The 19364-nt window shown below is 39.8% G+C and overlaps 1 protein-coding gene across 4 annotated transcripts in view; it reads right to left on the reverse strand.

Moving 5' to 3' along the window:
- Positions 1-2533: 2533 nt before the first annotated feature.
- The window catches only part of NOL4 (nucleolar protein 4), a 188621-nt gene continuing 171790 nt past the window's right edge, over positions 2534-19364 (reverse strand). For 3 of the 4 annotated variants that reach the window (XM_041412820.1, XM_041412819.1, XM_041412818.1), the window contains 2 exons: positions 13003-13183; positions 2534-2727 (listed from right to left, as the gene is read on the reverse strand). In XM_041412820.1, coding sequence (XP_041268754.1) covers positions 2534-2727; positions 13003-13183 — 375 coding nt within the window. Of the gene's footprint in view, positions 2728-8942; positions 9024-13002; positions 13184-19364 lie in introns of all 4 variants that reach the window. The other variant, XM_041412817.1, reaches the window with a different exon arrangement.

Genomic DNA, 19364 nt, shown 5'->3' on the forward strand with positions numbered 1-19364 from the left:
CTTGTCCTTAGCTGGATTTAGCAAAAGAGCTTGAAAAGTGGTGAGGATGCTCCGTTTGAGAAGGACTCCTGGCTGGCAAACAGCCTCTTGGACAAATTGCTGGCTGCTGCTTAGTTGGCAGTGTGAGGCACACTACCCTGCACAACAGGACCAAGGGAACCTAGAAACCTAGGCATACCTGCCACTCTTGTCTGCAGAACATGTATGCCAGAGCACTTTTGGGTGAGGACAACACAGTAATCTGGCACAAGGTACCTGCTTCATCCCCTCCTGGCATGCAGGAGACAGGAGACAGTGTAGATATTTGAAAGTGGAAGAGAGGAAAAAGGCCCTTGGGTCTGAAGGAGCTTTTGAATTCCCAATGAGACAAAAGCTAAGGTAACCTAACATCTAGGGCAGAGATGAGCTGTAGGCTTTCACGGGCACAGGGAGATGATGTTAGAAACAAATGTACCTCCCAAGTGATGGGCAACAGCTGGTAAGGATTTCCAACAATATTCTCATATCCAAGAATAGGGGCCTCTAAAAAGACATCTAATAGTTTGTCATCATTAGAACAAATGTAGAGTGGCAAAATGCTGTTCCCTCCAGCCAACTTTAAATTATATATGCTAGTTACTCAATCCTACTGGATTTACTAAGTAATATTGAGAAACTATATTTGAGAGGCTGCATGAATTGGACTGGAAAGCCGTTTTCCCTTTTTAAAGACCATCACAGTTATAGCTTTAAATGCTAATCTATTTAAATGTTATAATGTTTCACAATCATGTATTTAAACACAGAAATCTGTTTATTTACCCAAACAAAACAGAGGAAATGATTCCAGCCCTCAGGTTTTGAATTCTCATTTAAATATGTGAACATGAGTCCACAACTTAGAGATGTTTGTGTATCTATGTACCTCCAAAATACTCATATTTCATAGGCTTTTTCACATTAATATTCACCAACAGTATCACAAAAGTTCTTTTTCTTTTACATAACTGTAAGCAACAGTAATTCTAGAAACACTAGAGAGAAAAAAAAGCATAGCAATGTCCACAGTTACAAGAAAAAGTGCACATTACTTGGTCACAATCACAGTCATTACTTGGAAAACTATATGTAACAAGTAGATATAAAATATCACTGATGCCTTAAACTCATTGTCAAAAATGGAATTACATAAAATTTTGTACATGAAATAAGGCAAATTTAGGAATGCACAAGAAACTTGTTATTCAACAAAAGCTAAACAACAAAACAGATAGTACAATAAGCATAAACTAAAGTACCTTTTTCTATATACGTAAAAAGAAGCCTGCCATAGTGCACAAAGAAAACACCATTAATGTGTAATCAATATTATAAAATAAGAAATAGAGGGGTTGGGAAGAGTGGGGAAGGGGAGAGAAGAGTTTTATTATAGTTGCAGCTGCATCCACTTACAGTTTTGTACAGGTTTTAGCTAGGCCTGGGAATTATACAAATTATACCAGAAGTGTCAATGACCTTCCTTGGTAAGAATTTTGTTTAAATTAAGGAAAAAAAATAAATACACACAAGAGTGCAAATTTTCAGATTGTCACTTGCAACCTCTTAACATTCATCATCTACATCCAATCACAACTAGAGGGACTTGTATAAGACAGCAGCAGTGATCATGGAGTCAGATGAGCTCACCATAAGAAATCAAATCATCTTTTTTTTTTTTCTCAACGATATGTCTTTTTTAAAAAAACGCTCAACTCTTTATTAATTTCTAATAAAGCTGCAATATATTACAGAATGGAGTTGAGAATGGCATGAATGCAGGAAATGCATACTTCCTTTGGAAGGTATTCCATAGATGACAATTTACAGTACACAGGGGAGGAAATTATCCAGCATCAAGAGTTACTCCTTGTAGAAAGAATATGAAGTTGGGGAGAAGGGCACAGCCAAGGATTCAAGAGAGGAAGGGGGGACTTAAAATAGCTCCTCAAAACATTTTCAGGACCAGTGAAAAAGTTTACCAAAGTAAAAATGAAAAATCTTGAATGAAAACAAAAATCTTTTGTTTCATTTTTTATAAAAATTACATTTTTTTAAAATACAAGATCCTTTTAATTGCAATTGTGCCCTGTAGCAACAGGACATTTGGCAATGTTTTGCCATATACTGCAGCTTTAAGTCCAATGAGTCAGTATCACATTCCACTAATATTGCACTTGGATCTTGAACCACTTGTTTTAAAAAACCATCACAGCATCTTCTGTTTCCTCCACTTGTTAGAATGAGTTAATTTCTAGCCACTTTTTCGATATTTATGCTGACACACTAAAACAAAAGCAATAGCCTGGACACAGTAAAGTACCTCGGAAACACCAGAGGTCGACGTTCACTTGAAGCACCTTAACACATCACTTTATGGATCAAGAACAGTGCGGCATTATGGTAATTAACTCTCCTAAAAGACTGTGCAGTAACTGAAGTGTGTGCTCTGGGAAATCAAAAATGTCATTAGTGGAAATTCTGAGATAAGACCAGGCCGGTGTGAAGGTCACATGACTCAGTTCTGCTGCAAAATAAGGTTTTCCAGTTCATCTGCAGAGCGCAACAAAAACGCGGCTGACTCTCGGTACCCCGCCACGAGCTGCCTCACTGCGTTTATTTCAGTCGGGCTCAGCTGGGGTCTGGAGCTGGAACTACTGGAGGATCCAGAGCTGGTTGCTAACTGCCTCTTCATACTGAGATCTGTTGGACCTGCAGACAGTAAAGGGAAAGAAAAGAAGCTTCAGATCAGCTGCCAGAGATCTTTCACAGGTTTGTAGATACAAATGAAGAGTAGTAGAAGCTGCTGTCAGCTGAGTGAAAGTAGCAGAAATAAGCAATAACTGTTCTGTTACCAGTCCCCTTGACTGGAACCACAGCAATTTATTTATATGATGTATCACAGACCCCACTTACAGAACATGAGGGGCAAGTCCACTGCCAGCAGAAAATTACCCTCCAGGAGCATAGTCCAAGAGTGTGAGCCACTTGCACCCCAAACCCTGTCCTGAGATTTGACAATGTTGATCAGGCAGAAGATTCATGTCCTGTGCCTCCCCACAGTTCCAGCTGCCCAGCTGGACTTCATGGCAATATGCACACTTGCAATTTTTACCACAGAAAATCCAACTTACGTTCTCTAGATGGCTATTTTCACATTTTATGCTTCAATCAGCATGTCGCCAGGCTGAATCCCTTGCAGAAGTAGATAAATGGTCATCCACATGACTTCCCTGATGCTGTCTGATCACTTACATAAATAGCTGCTCATGAATGAGATTAGGCTGGTGACAATCTGGCTGCCACAGTGAGGAGCACACTATCATCTGTGAGGGCTGCATACAGCTGGCAACATATTGCAAGGATCTTGTAAGGCCAGAACACTGACAAGAGATTCTGCAGCAATCACCATGCTGTTGTATTGGCAGCTCACAGCAATATGCTTAGCACTTTTCTTCAAAAAATATTCTCAAGACCATGAATACTTCAGATGGGACACAGCATTCCTGAGGGCAGTCCGCAGTTATTGACTGGCAGAACATCTGCCATCAGGAACTTCGGCTTTGTGTGGAATTTCCCTGGCTGTTTGATCAGTTATTAACCAGCTAAGACCCCCATGGTGCTTTAATGAAGTGTTTGTAATTTCCACTTAACACTTTTTTTTCTTCCTGGAGTGTAAATTTGTACAGATAGAATTGAACTGAGGACTTTTTTTGAACACATATAAAAGGATATAGATGGCAACTATACCTATTAAACAATATACTTTGTGCAATCTGGGAAATGCTGCTCTCTCATTTTGACAGCATAGCAAATCTATACATCCAGAAGATCAGACTAGCCTGACCTTAATCTTAATACTCTCCTGGAAACTGGGATCAAGATATCCACAGCAATGTATCTTGCTTTCCTATGAAAAATGTCACTCTTCAATTTGACAGATACAATATATGTCAATGCCAAGATTTTCCAGCAAAGACTGGAATAATTTTAAAATTCAGCATATTCACCTGTAGAACACAGAACACACTAATTCATACTGTGGAGGTTCTCCTAAATAATCCCACAAAATGTGTAAAAGATTCAAAAACACAGACTCGCAACCATAAGCACTAATGGCAAGAGATGTCTGATTTTCAGAAGCTGAAGATCTGTCATAAACCTTTTTTAATTTTCTTTCTCATAAATCTGTACAGAGGTACAGGTGAGACTACACAAAAATGTGGAGATTGCCATGTCCCTACAAAAACTGAAGTTAATGAAAAATCTCCCCTTGAGTAAATAAAAGCAGAGCTGGGACTATGAAAAGAAGCTGCTCAAACAGAAAGGGTCCTATTAGATCTGATTTCCTACTACACAACTAGCATGAGCAGCACTTAGCCTTGCAACTTGTATTATATGCTTTACACTGGTATAAATAAACTGACTTTTAAATGACTTACAGTGTACAAAGGATAAATTAAGCATAATTAGCTCTGTGAATATGTTTGGTGTGACCGCACACTGCAGGAAGATGATGACTGTGAAGAAGTTCAGAGGATATTCTAAAATAAAAACTTAACCCAGCAGAAGAATGGTATACCATTCATAATGCCAGTTGGGCTGAACGGTTGTAAGGAGCCATTAAAGACTTCTATATTTATTGACACAGTAGTGAAAAAGCTGCCACTGACATATTGAGGGCATTGTGCTCCATGTGAACCTTCTTTAACTTTTCTGTTCTTTCCTTGACTTTCATTCATGTCACTGCCAAAAACACTCACACACACACACAGACACACACATACATATACAATATCTGGCAGAACAGAGCTTCTGCAGCAGCTAATTTCATTTTATGAAATGTAACTGAAGAGCTTTTCCCATTGGTAATCCAGATTTTAAGTGACAAAATAGGATATCAGTTTATGTCACTCATAAGTAAAATATACATGGAAATGTGCTTGGTCATACCCCTCAGGTTTTCCTTACACAAATTGATGGTGCACTGATCTGAAAGGAAAACTAGGAGAAGACCAGATATCCAACATGCACAAATCAGCGTGTAAGTCCTCACAAGTCTATAGGGTCACAGTTATTTACATAGTCTGAAGATCTGACTGGCTCTGTATTCCTAGATGTCTGGATTAACTTTCATAAAGAAACTTCTTTAATTCTTCAGAATATTTTTGTTTGCATCCTGAAGGTACTGGAAAAAGCCAGATGGCAGTCTGCATATACAAGGAACAATCACAATCCAAAAATCCACTTGGTCTGGGAGATTTCTGTTGTGTCGGAGCCCTTTTATACAAAGAAAAATAAGACATCTCAAATTTTAATGTACCCAGTTCCTTCAAACTACTTGGTGGTTTGGCTTTTTTTGTTTTGGGTTTTTTGTTTGTTTTGTTTTTGTTGTGTTTTTTTATTTTTTTAATTTACTAGGAAATGGGATTTTACTTCACTCCCCAACTCCTGCCTTGTAATTAACAACTCACAGTGCTGTCCTCCTTCCCCCTCAAAGAAAACCCCTCTGAAGAAAAAACCAAAGGAATACACACACAGAGAAAAGTTTCATAGCTATGATTTTGGGACACTGAGAACACCCATGCCTTTTCAGAAAGGGAAGCTGCCAGAGGACTGAACAGGAAAAAAAAGCCAATATTTCATGTGGAGATAAGGATTTTAGCTTCTAATTATGTTATGTGACCCCTACATCTCACCTCTAAAGCTTACCTATAACAGCCCAAGCTTTATATCTGGAAGAACACCTCACTCAGAGATTAGTCCCAGCATGTGTTATATTTGTCTCAGCTTTTAATAGCTATGATAGACACTCCCTGGCAGTAAATAGAGGTTCTCAGAGGTTGTCCAGGCTGCTGAATACTAAAATACTGTAACTTATTTGTAGCTTCATCAGTCATACCTGGTCATTTAAAAACTAAGGAATAAGTGCAACCTATAAGTGCATTCTTGTCGTGTAAATTTTTCCTGTGTGATTTTATGCAAGTCAGCTACTGAAACATGGAAGCCTAAACCTTATTCATACCTACCGTATCTCTATAATCAGAAAAAAAAAGTCACAACTATTATAAAGGCTTAAAATAGCTGGTTAAGGATACTTTATGCACATCTATCTCCACAAGCCATCTCCACTACAGATTACTAAATCTGGAAAAAGCTGAACAGCTGCACCATCATGTCTTTTAATAACTATCTTTACTTTCTTTAGTGCATTTACTATAATTTATTAAGCTGCCAGACCTCACAGGAACAAGAAAAAACTTGTAAAGAGGGAAATCTGTATATTTTTGTCAGGTTCCTTCAAGATGTTACTGCACATTTTAGCATACTTCTTCCTATTCTGGAATACTTCAGGACTATTAAAAATTTTGATTGCAAATATTATCAGGTTCCACAATGTCTGCTGAGCAAGCAAAGTTTAAGCATATATCACAGAGATTAAGACAGGAGTCTCATTTCCATTTTTTTTTCTCTTAGTGCATATTGCCATAACACGAAATTGTCACCTTCCATGTTTCTGTAACAGCACATTTTCACAAGCAGTGGATTCAACAAATTACTGAGACAAACCCTTTTTTTTATACTCTTTCAGAAGACTAAAACATTGTTCATCTGCCTCTTTTTTAGGGCACCTGATTGATACTTTAACATGGGAATATTTTTGATTTACTATCTCTGTCCAGTTACATTGATCTAATTTCCCCTGTGAGGTGCAATTATTCTTGTTGGAACCACATCAGGCTGAACATGAAACCTCCAAAAACCCACTCTTCATGTGCTAGACAAACATTTATCAAATTAGCTGCTAGAAATGTCTGCCACTAAATACACTAAATACATTGTAGAACAAATGGCTTTTTCTGTAAACTACAAGACTTTGATGGAACTAGTTACTGCCTCATGCAGTACTCATTACCAAAGAGATTTATATCAAATTCCAAAATATGGGTGAGATGTAGATGTGTTGATACTGATTGCTTAGACACTATCAACTGTCTCAGCAAAATTCCTTTAAGAATTGTATTTTGTCACTGGGTAGCTACCAATCTTACAATTAACAATTACTGAAAGAATAATAAATGTGTCAGTGACTCTCAAAATTGTTATCACTATTGTAGATAATAATGTAGAATAAAAAAATATTTTTAGAGCTTTATGTGCTTAAGCATCTACATGTTCATTAATAGTTAAGCAACCTTTTTCATCAGTGATACTGCAAAAAGCAGTAACACTTATTTAGAGAAAAATACATTTGCCCATGCTTTGAAATCTCTTGTGTGTAACTTTTCTATTGCACCTGTTCTCCTCTTCAATTTTTTCCCCACTAATGGCTTTAGAGGAGAGGTTTGACTACATTCTTATATACTGCAATAAAACAAAATAGAAAAAAAAACTTATCCAAGTATGCTACCTTTTCTTTCCAAATCAGGTGCATTTATTTTAATAAGAATGCTTTGTTGTGATATTATGTATCTGTCAATGCTTCTTTCCCTCCTGCCTTCAAACATAGAGCAGATGTGCCTAAAAGTATTGTTTCAAGTGCCAGGAGAAATCAAGAAAACAGGGACTGATGAATTGGAGCTTTTAAGCTCCTTTCTCCCTTCTACACCTCTCCCTCTGGAAGACACATATTCTACTACTTTAGACAGTAAGGGAAAAATGCTGTCTTGCCTGAGGAAAGTGATATGAAAAACATAGAAATGCCTAGAGCCATCATTCATTTTCAGTGATCAGGAAGCACAATGGTCTGTGATTAAAGGATTATGTGAGATCCTCCCTATCCACCACAGGAGATTAATTATGTGGTGTATACTGTGTTGCTTTAACAGTTGTCACCTCAGCTTTGCGCAGAGGTAGGAAAGTAGGATACTGCCCAGTGCATTCCATTTCCATCCCTGCAGTGGGAACAGAGTAATACTTGCCTGTGCCACGTGTCTGACAATTTAAAAAGGATGAGGAAGGAGGAAGAGGAATGTGGGGAAGGTCTTAACAGAAAATTCAGCCAGCATTTTCCAGCAAGAAATTCACCTTTGCCAAAATACAGGTCAAACCATTTAATTTCTCCCAACCCCACCTTTTGGGTTTTCAAATGGGATTAAACATACTGTCCCAGGTTCCTACACCTGTCACTCTTGATTTGTTTCTTCATGCTCCAGGCTCTATGTTAGAGACAAACTGTGTTCTCTTTCCCCTCTCTCCACTTTCACGTCATCAGGGTAGCACTGAGCACACAAAAGACTGTGCAAGAGTAGAGGTATAAAGAAGACCTGGAGAGAGGAACCACAGCAAAAACCCCATTTAACTACTACATCCTGGCAAGCCAACGTGTGAATAACCCACTCAGCACTTTAAAAACTAGCTACATATTGATATTCTCATCTGTTGGGGTTTTTTTCCCCCTAGTTTGCCGCCAAGAATATCAACAAGTTTATCTGCCATCAATCATGCAAGTGCCAAGATTTTACAGAGGGTTACAACTTGACCAAATTTTTGGATGTGGAAAGGAGGTTCCTTCCTTCCCTGTTGTCTCACCAACAAGTGGACAAAAGCACTCAGTACTCCTCTCCCTGCTGCAGATCAGCATGGTTGTGCTGATCCTTGGAGGTCAGCAGCACCTGCTCTGAGATGTTCCCCCAGCTATCCCGCTGTCTTCAGCAGGGCTGCATCATCTGCAGGACCAGGATGCAGAAGGACTAGGAAGGCTGACTGGCATATGGGTAGGAGGCCAGGCTAAAACAGGGAAGAGCTGGGAGGGCATAGCCTCTGGAAGGGAGCAGCAGGGAGAGGTGAGCAGTGTGGGGGAAGTCCCTCAGCCACCAGCTGGGCCATTAGGCCATCATGGTCTGCAGGCCTGCCCATGGGAGAGGAGGCTGAAAGAGAAGCCTGCTGGGTCCAGGAACATAATGGGATTGAGCCAAAGAACTCACCTGAGCTGGAAGGGGACTGGACGTTCGTGGTGCCTGGGATGCAGTGCTGAGTTGTGGCTGTGGTGGAGGTAGGCTGCAGATCTGTGGAGAGAAATGGAGACACAACACTTTGTCTTACTGTGACATGAGGGCATATTCTGCATGACCAGCCCAACACCAAGTCTGAAATACCTGCTTTTTACAGACACAAAAGGAACTGATTGACATTTCTGGCTAGAAAACCAGACAGTGATGCAGAAGAAACAGTCCCAAATCACCTCCAGGCAACCCAGCTATGGCAGCAGAAACACATTCCACAACTCTTAGAGAAAATGGACTTCAGGAAATGAAGCAACTGCAAAGACCATGACTCCAAGGAGCCCAACATTACTTCAGAGAGTGCTGACAGTCATCAGGAGAGGGCAGACAGCAACCCACTCGACTGAAATACATGGGGAGACAAGCCAATCCCACTCCCTCAGGAGATGCTCAGGCTACATGCAGAGACTTCAACTGATCCTGGCGCCATCAAGAGCTTTTGCTCCCAACATTATCTCCTGTCCTCACCCTCCTGCCCTCAAGCTGGACTCTTTTCTGAGCTCAGTCCAGGAATGATATAAGGGGGATGGCTGAAGCCTTTTGTGGCTGGCTAAGAGCTGGCAGGCAAATTTGTTTACATTCACTGAGGTATCGCACCTTGGAGATTCTCCATTCAGTTCTGTAACAGGAACTGCATTAGCCTTAAAAAAGAGAGCTGTGGAATCCACCCTTCTCAAAGAGTAGTTCTCCTTTACCATCTAAACAAACCAAATACAACATATCAAAGGCTTCTCCCCAGCCCATGTACAGGCTGACAGAGACTCTGTCAACCCACAGATTGCTTGGTGAATGCTTCCAGCCAAGATGGAGTGGCCTAAAATGTTTAAAAGGAGGGGGAAAGGACACCTTGGTGCTGTAAGACCAAGCCTTTTCCTTCTGTGCTTTTTTGCCAGCCCATAATAAAGGAGGAGTCATTGCACAAGCTGCTACATTCTGTTTGCTCATATTGAGCAGTTCCATGAAGGCTTGCCCCATGCAGTTGTGTGAGGAGCTAATTATGGCTCTGTAATTAGCCATGTGGAAGGATTGACCTCCCCATGAGGAGGGAAGCACTACAACAGCCGGCAGAGAGAGGTCCCTGAGCCAGAGCCACCAAACAGCTGGGTGAACAGATAGCTAAGTCTGTAAGGTCGGAGTAGGGGTGAACTTTATATGGAGGAATAGCCAAATTAAATGAGACACAGAATACAAAATACATACATCAGCTGGACTACCAGACAGAGAGTTAATTGGACATTAATTATTATATTACTGTGGGAGAAGGTCCAGAAATAGGTAATCAAGCAGTGAGTTTTATATAACTACTGCAGCTATTGCAACTTCTTTTTTTTTTCTGTTTTAGCAGATACAAAAAACCCAGACCTTATTTGTTTATACATGCATTCTGACTGAGGTGTGTATTTGTTTTTACACTAGGAGAACATCTATAAATGTGACAAGAACATTTGATAGGTTACTATATTGAAAAGGAATTGCATTTTTAAATTAGTTCTTAGCTCCTGAAAACAATTCACAAGTAAATATCCTGTTCTCCAGAGAAGTATCTCATTAACTATTTTAACAGCCTTGCACATGTTTGGAACAAGAGTGCTTGAAACAGTGTAATGACTGCAAACAAGGGTCCTGTGAGGTCTGTCAGGAGGGCAATGCTTACCCCTGTCAACTGCAACTCCAAGCACTCCTCTTGTCTACCAATGGACACATCAGAGAGGACTGACAGATCTCGCTGGCCTCCAAGTCCGCCCATTTCTCCTGTGGGAAAACCAGCTACCAGAGCCACAGCAATTTACCCTTGATATCTGAGAGATAATTAGGTTGGCTCCTGGTTGGTTTTGTGTCAATGAGACTAAGGAATGGATGGAGTTGTCTTTCCACAACTTTCCTAATGATCTTCCCCAAATGGCAAGTGGATCACAAATCACCAACCTAACTAGACTGTCAGCATCAACAATTGGTTTCCAAGTCCTGGCACACAAAGACTTTTGGCTCCCGGAGCTTATGTACTTTGACTCGTGTAAGATCCCTGTGGAGAAGACAGGCACCTTTGCACAACCTTCCAACAGTACAACCATATGGGAGAAGTGCAATGGCTTACTGCCTTTTCAAACTAAAAGGACATACAGACAAAATTGTCCAGTGCAAGTAGGGAAAGACCAGGAAGAAGACATGTTTGAGCATATGTCTGTATACAAACCTGTCTTGAGCTTTAATTGTGAAAAAAACACTGGAGTCCTCTATGTTAAAGGCACAAAGAAGATGTGGCTTGTAATCAGAAGGCAAGATGAATTGATGGCTAAAAATGCTGGTGGTTGGATGGTGGGTGCTGCTGCCTATTATCTGTTCCCAACAAACCTCTCCTGTGATGCTACAGATGGCATTTAATTTGTACATAATTTTTTAAAATTGCAAGCTGAAGTGACATAGAATACTTTTGCCTAAATCCCACAAGTCATTGCAAAATGCAAGTTATGAAAATGTATCTTATTACAAGAAGTTTGAAGGGAAAAACAAGTACACAAAACAGTTGTGATTCCTCACAGTTTATGATTATATAAACCAGGACAATATTGATGGCTTTTGCTGACAAATAACACATGGGGAGCTTAATCCTCCTCTTAGCTGGGTAAAAGAGCAAATGCCAACTGTTTTCAGTGGGGGCTGGGTCATATCCTCTCTGGGCATAATGTAAAAGACAACTTAAAAGTTCTTGTGCATTTTCACAAACAAACCCAGATTTCCATGGCTTGTCTTACTGTTATGAAAATATTTGATCAGAGACCATATTCAGTGCCTCAGATGTGCTCTTCATGTGTATGGAAACAATTGTAATCATCATTCACACTGAGTCAAAGGCTTTTGACAACTAAAGTATTACCTATTTAAAGACTTTCAAAAACTTAGCACAAATCATCCACAGACCTTTGAGAATTTAGTGGGCAGGGGGTGAAGGAAGAAGATGTGACTGAAGGTCCTCAGCACACCACATTCTCTTAGCTCCTTGCAGGCTGCAGCCCTGGTAGCATTTTGAAAATTGCTGAGCATGCCAAATGTAGAGGCTGCAGCTGAGCCATTCTCATGTAGGCTAAGTCAGCTGCTCTACCTGAACTGGCACTCCCGCCTGCCAGAGAGGGATCAGCCAGGGCAAAACCCCAGGGATTTCTACATTCTCTGAGACTTTTCTTTAAATACAGTCCTGGGAAGTCAATAAAACCTCAGGCTTCCAGATGAATCACATTTCTCTGACAGAGAGACAATACCCTTTTTATCAGAAGGGTATTGCTCTGCATTTGTACAAAATCAATATGAGGGATAATTTCAAACAAATACTACAATTTGCTTACATTTTTATGTTACAAAAGCATGCCAATATAAGAAGAAAGGAATGTTGTCTAAATAAATTACACCACTTGTTTTTTTTTCAGAGGGACATACAACCTCATGGTGACAAGGTTACCTTATCATTTTTAGTGTAGGGTATAAATGAATATGCTGATTTCTCATTTAACACTTGGTATGCCAGATTCTTATCTGCAGTAAATTAAAGTAGCTGGTGAGACCGTGTGACTAACCTATGTCAATTCATTTGTGTTACACAATATGGAGTTGCATGTTTTGAAACTTGAGCCAAAAATATAATAATGGCCTCCTTTGTGATCAGTACAAGAGAGGACAGTAAGGATAAGGTCCTATAAAGTTATGCAAAGAGACTGAAGATCTAACCTAGCATTATTTTTACTCAGCTTTGTTAGAGGCTTATGGTTCAGTCTTGCCCTGTTGTGTATTAGTCCCTTGAAGCGGGAAAGAGGCTAGCATGCAGGGAGCAAGTATTTTGCTCAGCAGTAGCTGCTTGCAGGATTGTGCTCCTGCTCATCGTGTGATAATAGGCTGTGGCTACTGAACCCCATGGACTAGCTTTCTGTATGGCAGGGGGAAGTACACATCAGCACATATACATACAGCCACAACCTGTAAGGAAACTCACCACTACTAGAAGCATCATTGAGATTTAGCAGCCCACCTCCGAGCCCTCTGTAACTATGGTAACTGTAGGTCCCGTTGCCGTTGATGTACAACACCTCCTGCGTGCTGGAAACAGCTGATGTTGAGTAAGTGACCTGGGATGGCTCCTGTTTGCACTGCTTGTCAGCTGGAGCAGCCTCATCCTGCAAAAAACAAGAAAAGGTTTGGAATTATGGTTACATTTCACCTTGCATGTGAAGGTCTTTTCCATTGTTAAGATTCTATATCTATTGCTTTTACAAAAGTATAATGCATGTTAAACAAGCATGGATATGTTTCTGGTTTACCAAATATCAGCATAAATGAAACAATGGAAATAAGTAAGAATACAGAATTTCCTAAAAATCTGAGAATATTCATTTATTTGTGCTCCACAAACCAGCCATGCTGTTTCTCAAAGGAGCATATGTACCCTCTCACCCTGAAGAGCTCACAGTCTTCTTCAAAACCCAATGCTGTCCAGAATAATGGGAAAGGATAAGAAACAGCCATTTCCTGAGTACTGGAGTGACTCTTACAAGTCAGAGAATCATATATTTCTTGATACGCTAAACCAATACAGAATGCACCATCTACTTAATTTTGATGTGTCAGTGTCAGAAATTACAGAAGGAATAGAGGAATGGAATAAAACAGCATTCCTGTGTTTGGAGAAGTTTGAGTCAGTGTCCTTCCACACAAAGGCCATAAAGTAGGGTTGCCTCCACAAAAGTGATTTGAACACTGTTGTTATCTGTAAAACAGCAGTGTCTGTTTGTACACCGTGAGTTTTCCTCAATGCTTTCTGTTTGCCTCTTTGATGATTGGGTAGTATTTAACAGAACTTAGCACAACAGCACTTCAATTTTCCCTGAAAGGAGATGTTTCAGGTGAAAGTGTATTATTCCCCATCTGTACTTACTGTATCTACTGCTTAGAGCACCTCACCTGCATTCATGACCACAGAATGCCACAGTAGCAACTTTATTAATGACACAAGTGAAATAAAGAAAAGCATTGAAAGAAGATTTAATGCAATTTAGTAGTTGGAAACAAGGAAAACTATCACTGTGTGACTGCTCATCCTGCCACAGGGACCTCAGTGACACAAAATATGATTTAGTCTGTATGTATTTGAACATTTTCTTTGTTTCTTGACCTTTTTTTGGGTTTGATTTTATACTCTGTGATGAAAACATGTTTCAGTGTTTTCAAATAAAATGGATCTATGGAAGTTTTGTTTTTAAAGGAAATTTTCAGAGTAGTTAACTGAAAAAAAAATCTGCTAAAATTACCTCCCCTTTGTGTAAGAATTTTTGCTATTTTATGCATATCTCCACAACTCTTTTATGGTTCATAAATATATCAGACTTATTAAGAATTCTGTAAAATATCTGAAACCTTTTTTACAGTTTTTACTTAGATCAAATAGTTCAAGTAGTGTTCAGTCTCTGTGTTGAAGTAAAAAGGGCTGTGAATCCTGTATGCATTAAGAGCAGTTGTTGGTTTCACTTCTCTAAAAGACACTATCGACTTTTCTTAGATGGAGACATCCCTGTGTTGCAGGTATTTATTGGTGAAAGAGACTTTCACCTGAAGCACAACTGAAATAACCTGGAGAAGGGATATATACTACTAACAGTAATTCTAATATTTAATATGGAACACTGAACCATCAGACAATTAATTCCATAAACAATGTGAGGCCTCTTGGGCAGTATTATGAGCTAAGGCAAAACTTTACATTTTTAAGAGATTTGGCCAAAGTGGTCTCCTAAGCATTTTCTTAAGTAATAATCTTTTAAAAGTGGCCAGAATTGCAATGTATTTTTGCCAAGAATTCAACATTAATATCACTTGTCTTTTATCTCCAAAGGTCATTGATATCTCTTATGAGAGAAAATTTATTATTTTCTCAGAGAATATTCATAAGCTACACAGTAAAGTTCTATCTTGGCAACATAGCTTAACTCATCGTCCAAAATTTTAACACTCTCAAGACTCAGATGTTGGGCCTCCTTATGTTAAAACTAAATGATACTTCCTGCCACAGACTCAGTCACAGTGTCATTTTTTTTCACAGAGCTCAACAGCAGAACTTCTGCTAAACTGTCAAGGACTAAACTGTGCTCAAGGGGCACAGTGCAAACAGGACTAACTCCTATAGCTGAGCAGAGCGTCTCAGGATTGGTCTCCTTATCCTCGCCGTCTGGAACCCACAGATTTGCTGTCCCTGAACTTACATGTCCCCCAGAGCCCCTCTAGTCAGGGCACTGAAGCCCTAACTGGATCTCTTGCAGAGCAGATGCACTGAGCTCCTGGCAAAGCCCAGAAGGCAGAGCCTGGCTGGAGGATCAGCAGGGGAGCACACAGCCAAGAAGTGGGAGACCAGAGTTCTGGCTACTTGTCGCCGCGCATGGTGAAGAGGCGGAAGGATTGGGATGCAGGGTCTCTGCTGGCTGTGGTGAGGAGGGGACCTGGACTCAGAGCTGCCATCTCCTAGCAACCAGGCTCCAAGCAAAACTGCCGTGGGAGTGGTGGGAGTCGTCGCTGAAGCTGTGCCACTGTGCGGGAAGGAATGCACAATTCACAGGGCTGCAGAGACTGCACACAAAAAGGGAGCGTGACTCAGGTCCCTCTCAGAAACACTGCCCTGGCAGGCTCCCTTCCAGCTACTCCCTAACACAAAATCCACAGGCGGCTTTGAGGTCAGAAATCCAAGGCTGGAGCTGTGCTACTGAAGGGGGATCTTTGTACAGAACTAATCACAGCCCTACAAAACACTGTGATGTGCCAAGGGATGGGGCTTCAGGTGGAGTCTGGGCACTCCAGTGGGGGAGGAATTCTCAGGCAGGCTAAAGGAGTTGAGGATTATGCTGTGACCTGTGCTCCTGGTTCTGCATATGAACTCTAATCTCTTGGTTACTATACAAAAGGAGACTTCCTCTAAATATAATAAACACATCTCTTTAAAGAGCACACTGATCACCTGTCCCTAAATGATAAATAAGTTGTCATACATTTCAGACATTAAATCTGATCCTTAATTCAGTGTTTACCTCAGTCTTCATGACTTCAACTACATGCAAAAATAGTAATTACTGTAAAAATAGGGCAGGATTTTTGTCAAGTTTTTTCTGAGCAGGCTCAGGCATCAGCCCAACTGGAAGGATTATGAACCACAAGCCTGGTCCCAGGGGGTTAGGTGTTGACTCTCATACATTCCCCAGGGATTTTTTTTGGAAATGTTTTGTAGTTCAAAAGGCAAAGTTGTGCCATTTTTACTTCCAGCCATACCAAGGATAAAGAGCACAGTCTCTCTTTTTCTTAGGGCTGGAGAATATGAATATCATATATATTTTGTATACCTGAAATTCATTCTTAATAAATTCATTCTCTTCATTATTTTCCCCTGAAATGCCTTTGATTTTAAAGTAATGTAGAAATTAAAAATATTGTTGTTCCACTGAAAACAGAGATCTTTGAAATATTCTGTGTTAGTTATTCAGCACCTCCTGTTTCTCCCTATATAATGTTTACACTGAAAAGGCTTATTTATTTAAAATTTTATTTAAAAAATACTTTGATTTCAAGACAATCATTAGCAATTAACTAACAACTTAGAGACATGTTTGACCTAAATACCTGGAATATATACTGTTGTCATCATAACAATATACTAAACTTTTGAAGTATTAACTAACCATTTTTAAACTATTTATAATTTACCTTTAATGAGAAGTATAACCAAGGTGCAGATAAAACATCTGTTCATCTAGAATTTGACTCATACTATCTCAATTTAATATATGCCAAAGGAAATAAATCATCCCTCCAACACTATTTCTCTTCTGAATTTATTTTGGAGGAGAAGCCATTTAAGTCTTGTGCACATTACCTGCAAAATGATTGAAATCAGCACATGGAAAAATACTTTGTAGGTGCAAAAGCTGCTAAAATAAAAAATTATCTGTTGGCTTGAAAAGAGGAAGCATGAGGTCCTTACTGTGATCCTCAACTTGATATATACCAGAGATATTTATGTCTCAATTTTATGTCAAGGTCTGTACTGGGAGAACACTTTTTTTTCCCCACAAAAGAGGACATAGAAAAAACATATTTGATTTTGTTTTTAATCAGGGAAGCAATTTAGTAACCCTCTAAGGACAGTACATCCTAACAAAATTTTCCATGAGCTGTTGCATAACCTGCATATTGAAGAAACCCTTCTGTGCTTTGACTGATGCTCTGAGCAGCAAATGAATAGTTTACAGAAGAATCACTATCCACAGCGACATGATGTTGGTGCAGATTGTCAGGACTGTGGCACAAAGAGCAAGGCTCACTGGCACTTCCCAGCCTCTTGTTCCCCTGCCAGCAGAGGCACAGCACACACAACTCTTCTAAAACAGTCTTCGTAGAAGCATCTTTAGCAGTGTCACTGATCCCTTCTGTTCCCCATCTTCCTTACCACCTCCAAAATAACACAAAAAAACCCAATAGTTTGTGAAAATAGAGAGCCCTGGAAAATCTGTGCTATATTGAGTTGTGATCCCTTATATACACAAGTGACAGAAATTCAGTGTACTCCAATTAAGAGAGAGCAGTACTATTGCTTTGGCTTCCCTGCTAGCAACAGGCATTGCTAACATGTAAATGTAAATCCTGACAGGGAGTGTGTGTGCAGATCAATTCACGTGGCCAGTGCCAGCTCACCACAGAGCTAACAAAACTTCTGCAAAAAGAGTATAAATAATAATGTTCCAAAAATGCAAAGCTGGTGGCATGCGTAGAGCTAGTGCTTTCAATAATGCAGTACCTCCCAAGCTGACAAACCAACGACTCTGAGAATAACAGCTTTTAACTGCCCCTATGTCAGTGTGATTTTTTTCCCATGAATTAGAAAAGAGACAGAAAGGCAAACACATTTTCACTTCATATTTCTGGATACTGCCTTTTTTAATAAGTTAAACTGAAAAATGTGAATTGCTTGTTGTTCTTGTCAATAAATACTTCTTTTAGACTACCACTTTGAGGTTAAGAAAACTCAAATGCAGATAAGTCTTCAAACAAATAGGGAAGCCTATTTGCATATGGTCTTCCACTTTTTCAGCATAGTAAAAAAAAATCGTTCACTTGTAAAAACAAAGCAGGCTTTAAATTATTTTTTTTAGGTCTCAGTAGCTTGTAATATGGCTTTAGAAGAAAGTAGATAATATTTCATATATTTTTCTCATTTGAATCCCACTAATTTAATTCTACAATCAAGAGTAAAATAAATAGAAACATATGATAAAACCACACAACACTTTTCAAAGCACACCAAATTAATCCTTACAGTACTCCTGATAGATAGGACTTTTATCAGTGCTTTTCAGATGGTGAGATTCGGCAACAAAGGCAACCTCAAGCTAGAGTTACCTAATATGTAAAGTTCTTGAGTTCTGCAACCGTAACAACATAATGAGCTTCTCTTTGTGCAAATTAATTTTTAAAAACTCTGAAGTTTTTAACTGGGAACAACTCAGAAGCTATATCACGAGACACCCTGCTATATCCACAGAGGATTGTGAGGCTGGGAGTTTTCTGTCCACCTCAGTTTTTGCACAGAGAAGCAGTTGCCAGGGTAAGCAGCCATCACCATCTGCATGGAGCAAGGTATTTAAAGGAGGATAAGTCACATGAAAGCTGGCTCCCACTGAAAGGCCCAGAATCTGGCCCCTTCTTAGACACCAATCTGCTCTTGCCAGGACCAGATTGTGTACTTCTTGTGCACTGTCTTTGCAAAATCCTTGAGACTTCACCCCATCCTCTTTGCTTCTCCAGTCTTGTCTCCTACCCTTCCTCTCAGTTACAATCTCATTGACTAGCAAATCCTAATCTCTCCTTTCCAAACAAGTCTCTTGATGCCAGATACCTGAGCAGCTTCAACAACTCCAGGCCTTTTGTTTCCTTGTTTGTATTTAATCACTGTTACACCACTGATGGTTTCATTTGAGATTTTCTCTCTATGCTCAGACTCCTATCAGTATCCTAATCCCAAAAATCTTGTCCCACAGGGAGCAAAGCCAGCTTCCATAATTAGCCAGAGCAGCTCCTGGTTTCAACTCATATTATTTCTCATTAGTAGTATCTGATCCTCTTTCACCACTAGTTCTTTAATCCACCTAGCCAGTTTTCCATCACATTGCCAGCCTCTGCTTACTCAACTTCTCATAATGCTCCTTTCCCTTTGTCCCTTGCTTTCACTGCTCCTGTCAACTCTCACCAGGCTCCAGCCCCAACAATTTTTCCCTCCTTTCTGCACTGAGATCAGAATTTAGCAAATTAAATTGATTATATAAA

Source organism: Onychostruthus taczanowskii, unplaced genomic scaffold (genome assembly GCF_017590055.1).
Source record: "Onychostruthus taczanowskii isolate IOZ18803 unplaced genomic scaffold, ASM1759005v1 scaffold4, whole genome shotgun sequence".
Taxonomy (NCBI): domain Eukaryota; kingdom Metazoa; phylum Chordata; class Aves; order Passeriformes; family Passeridae; genus Onychostruthus; species Onychostruthus taczanowskii.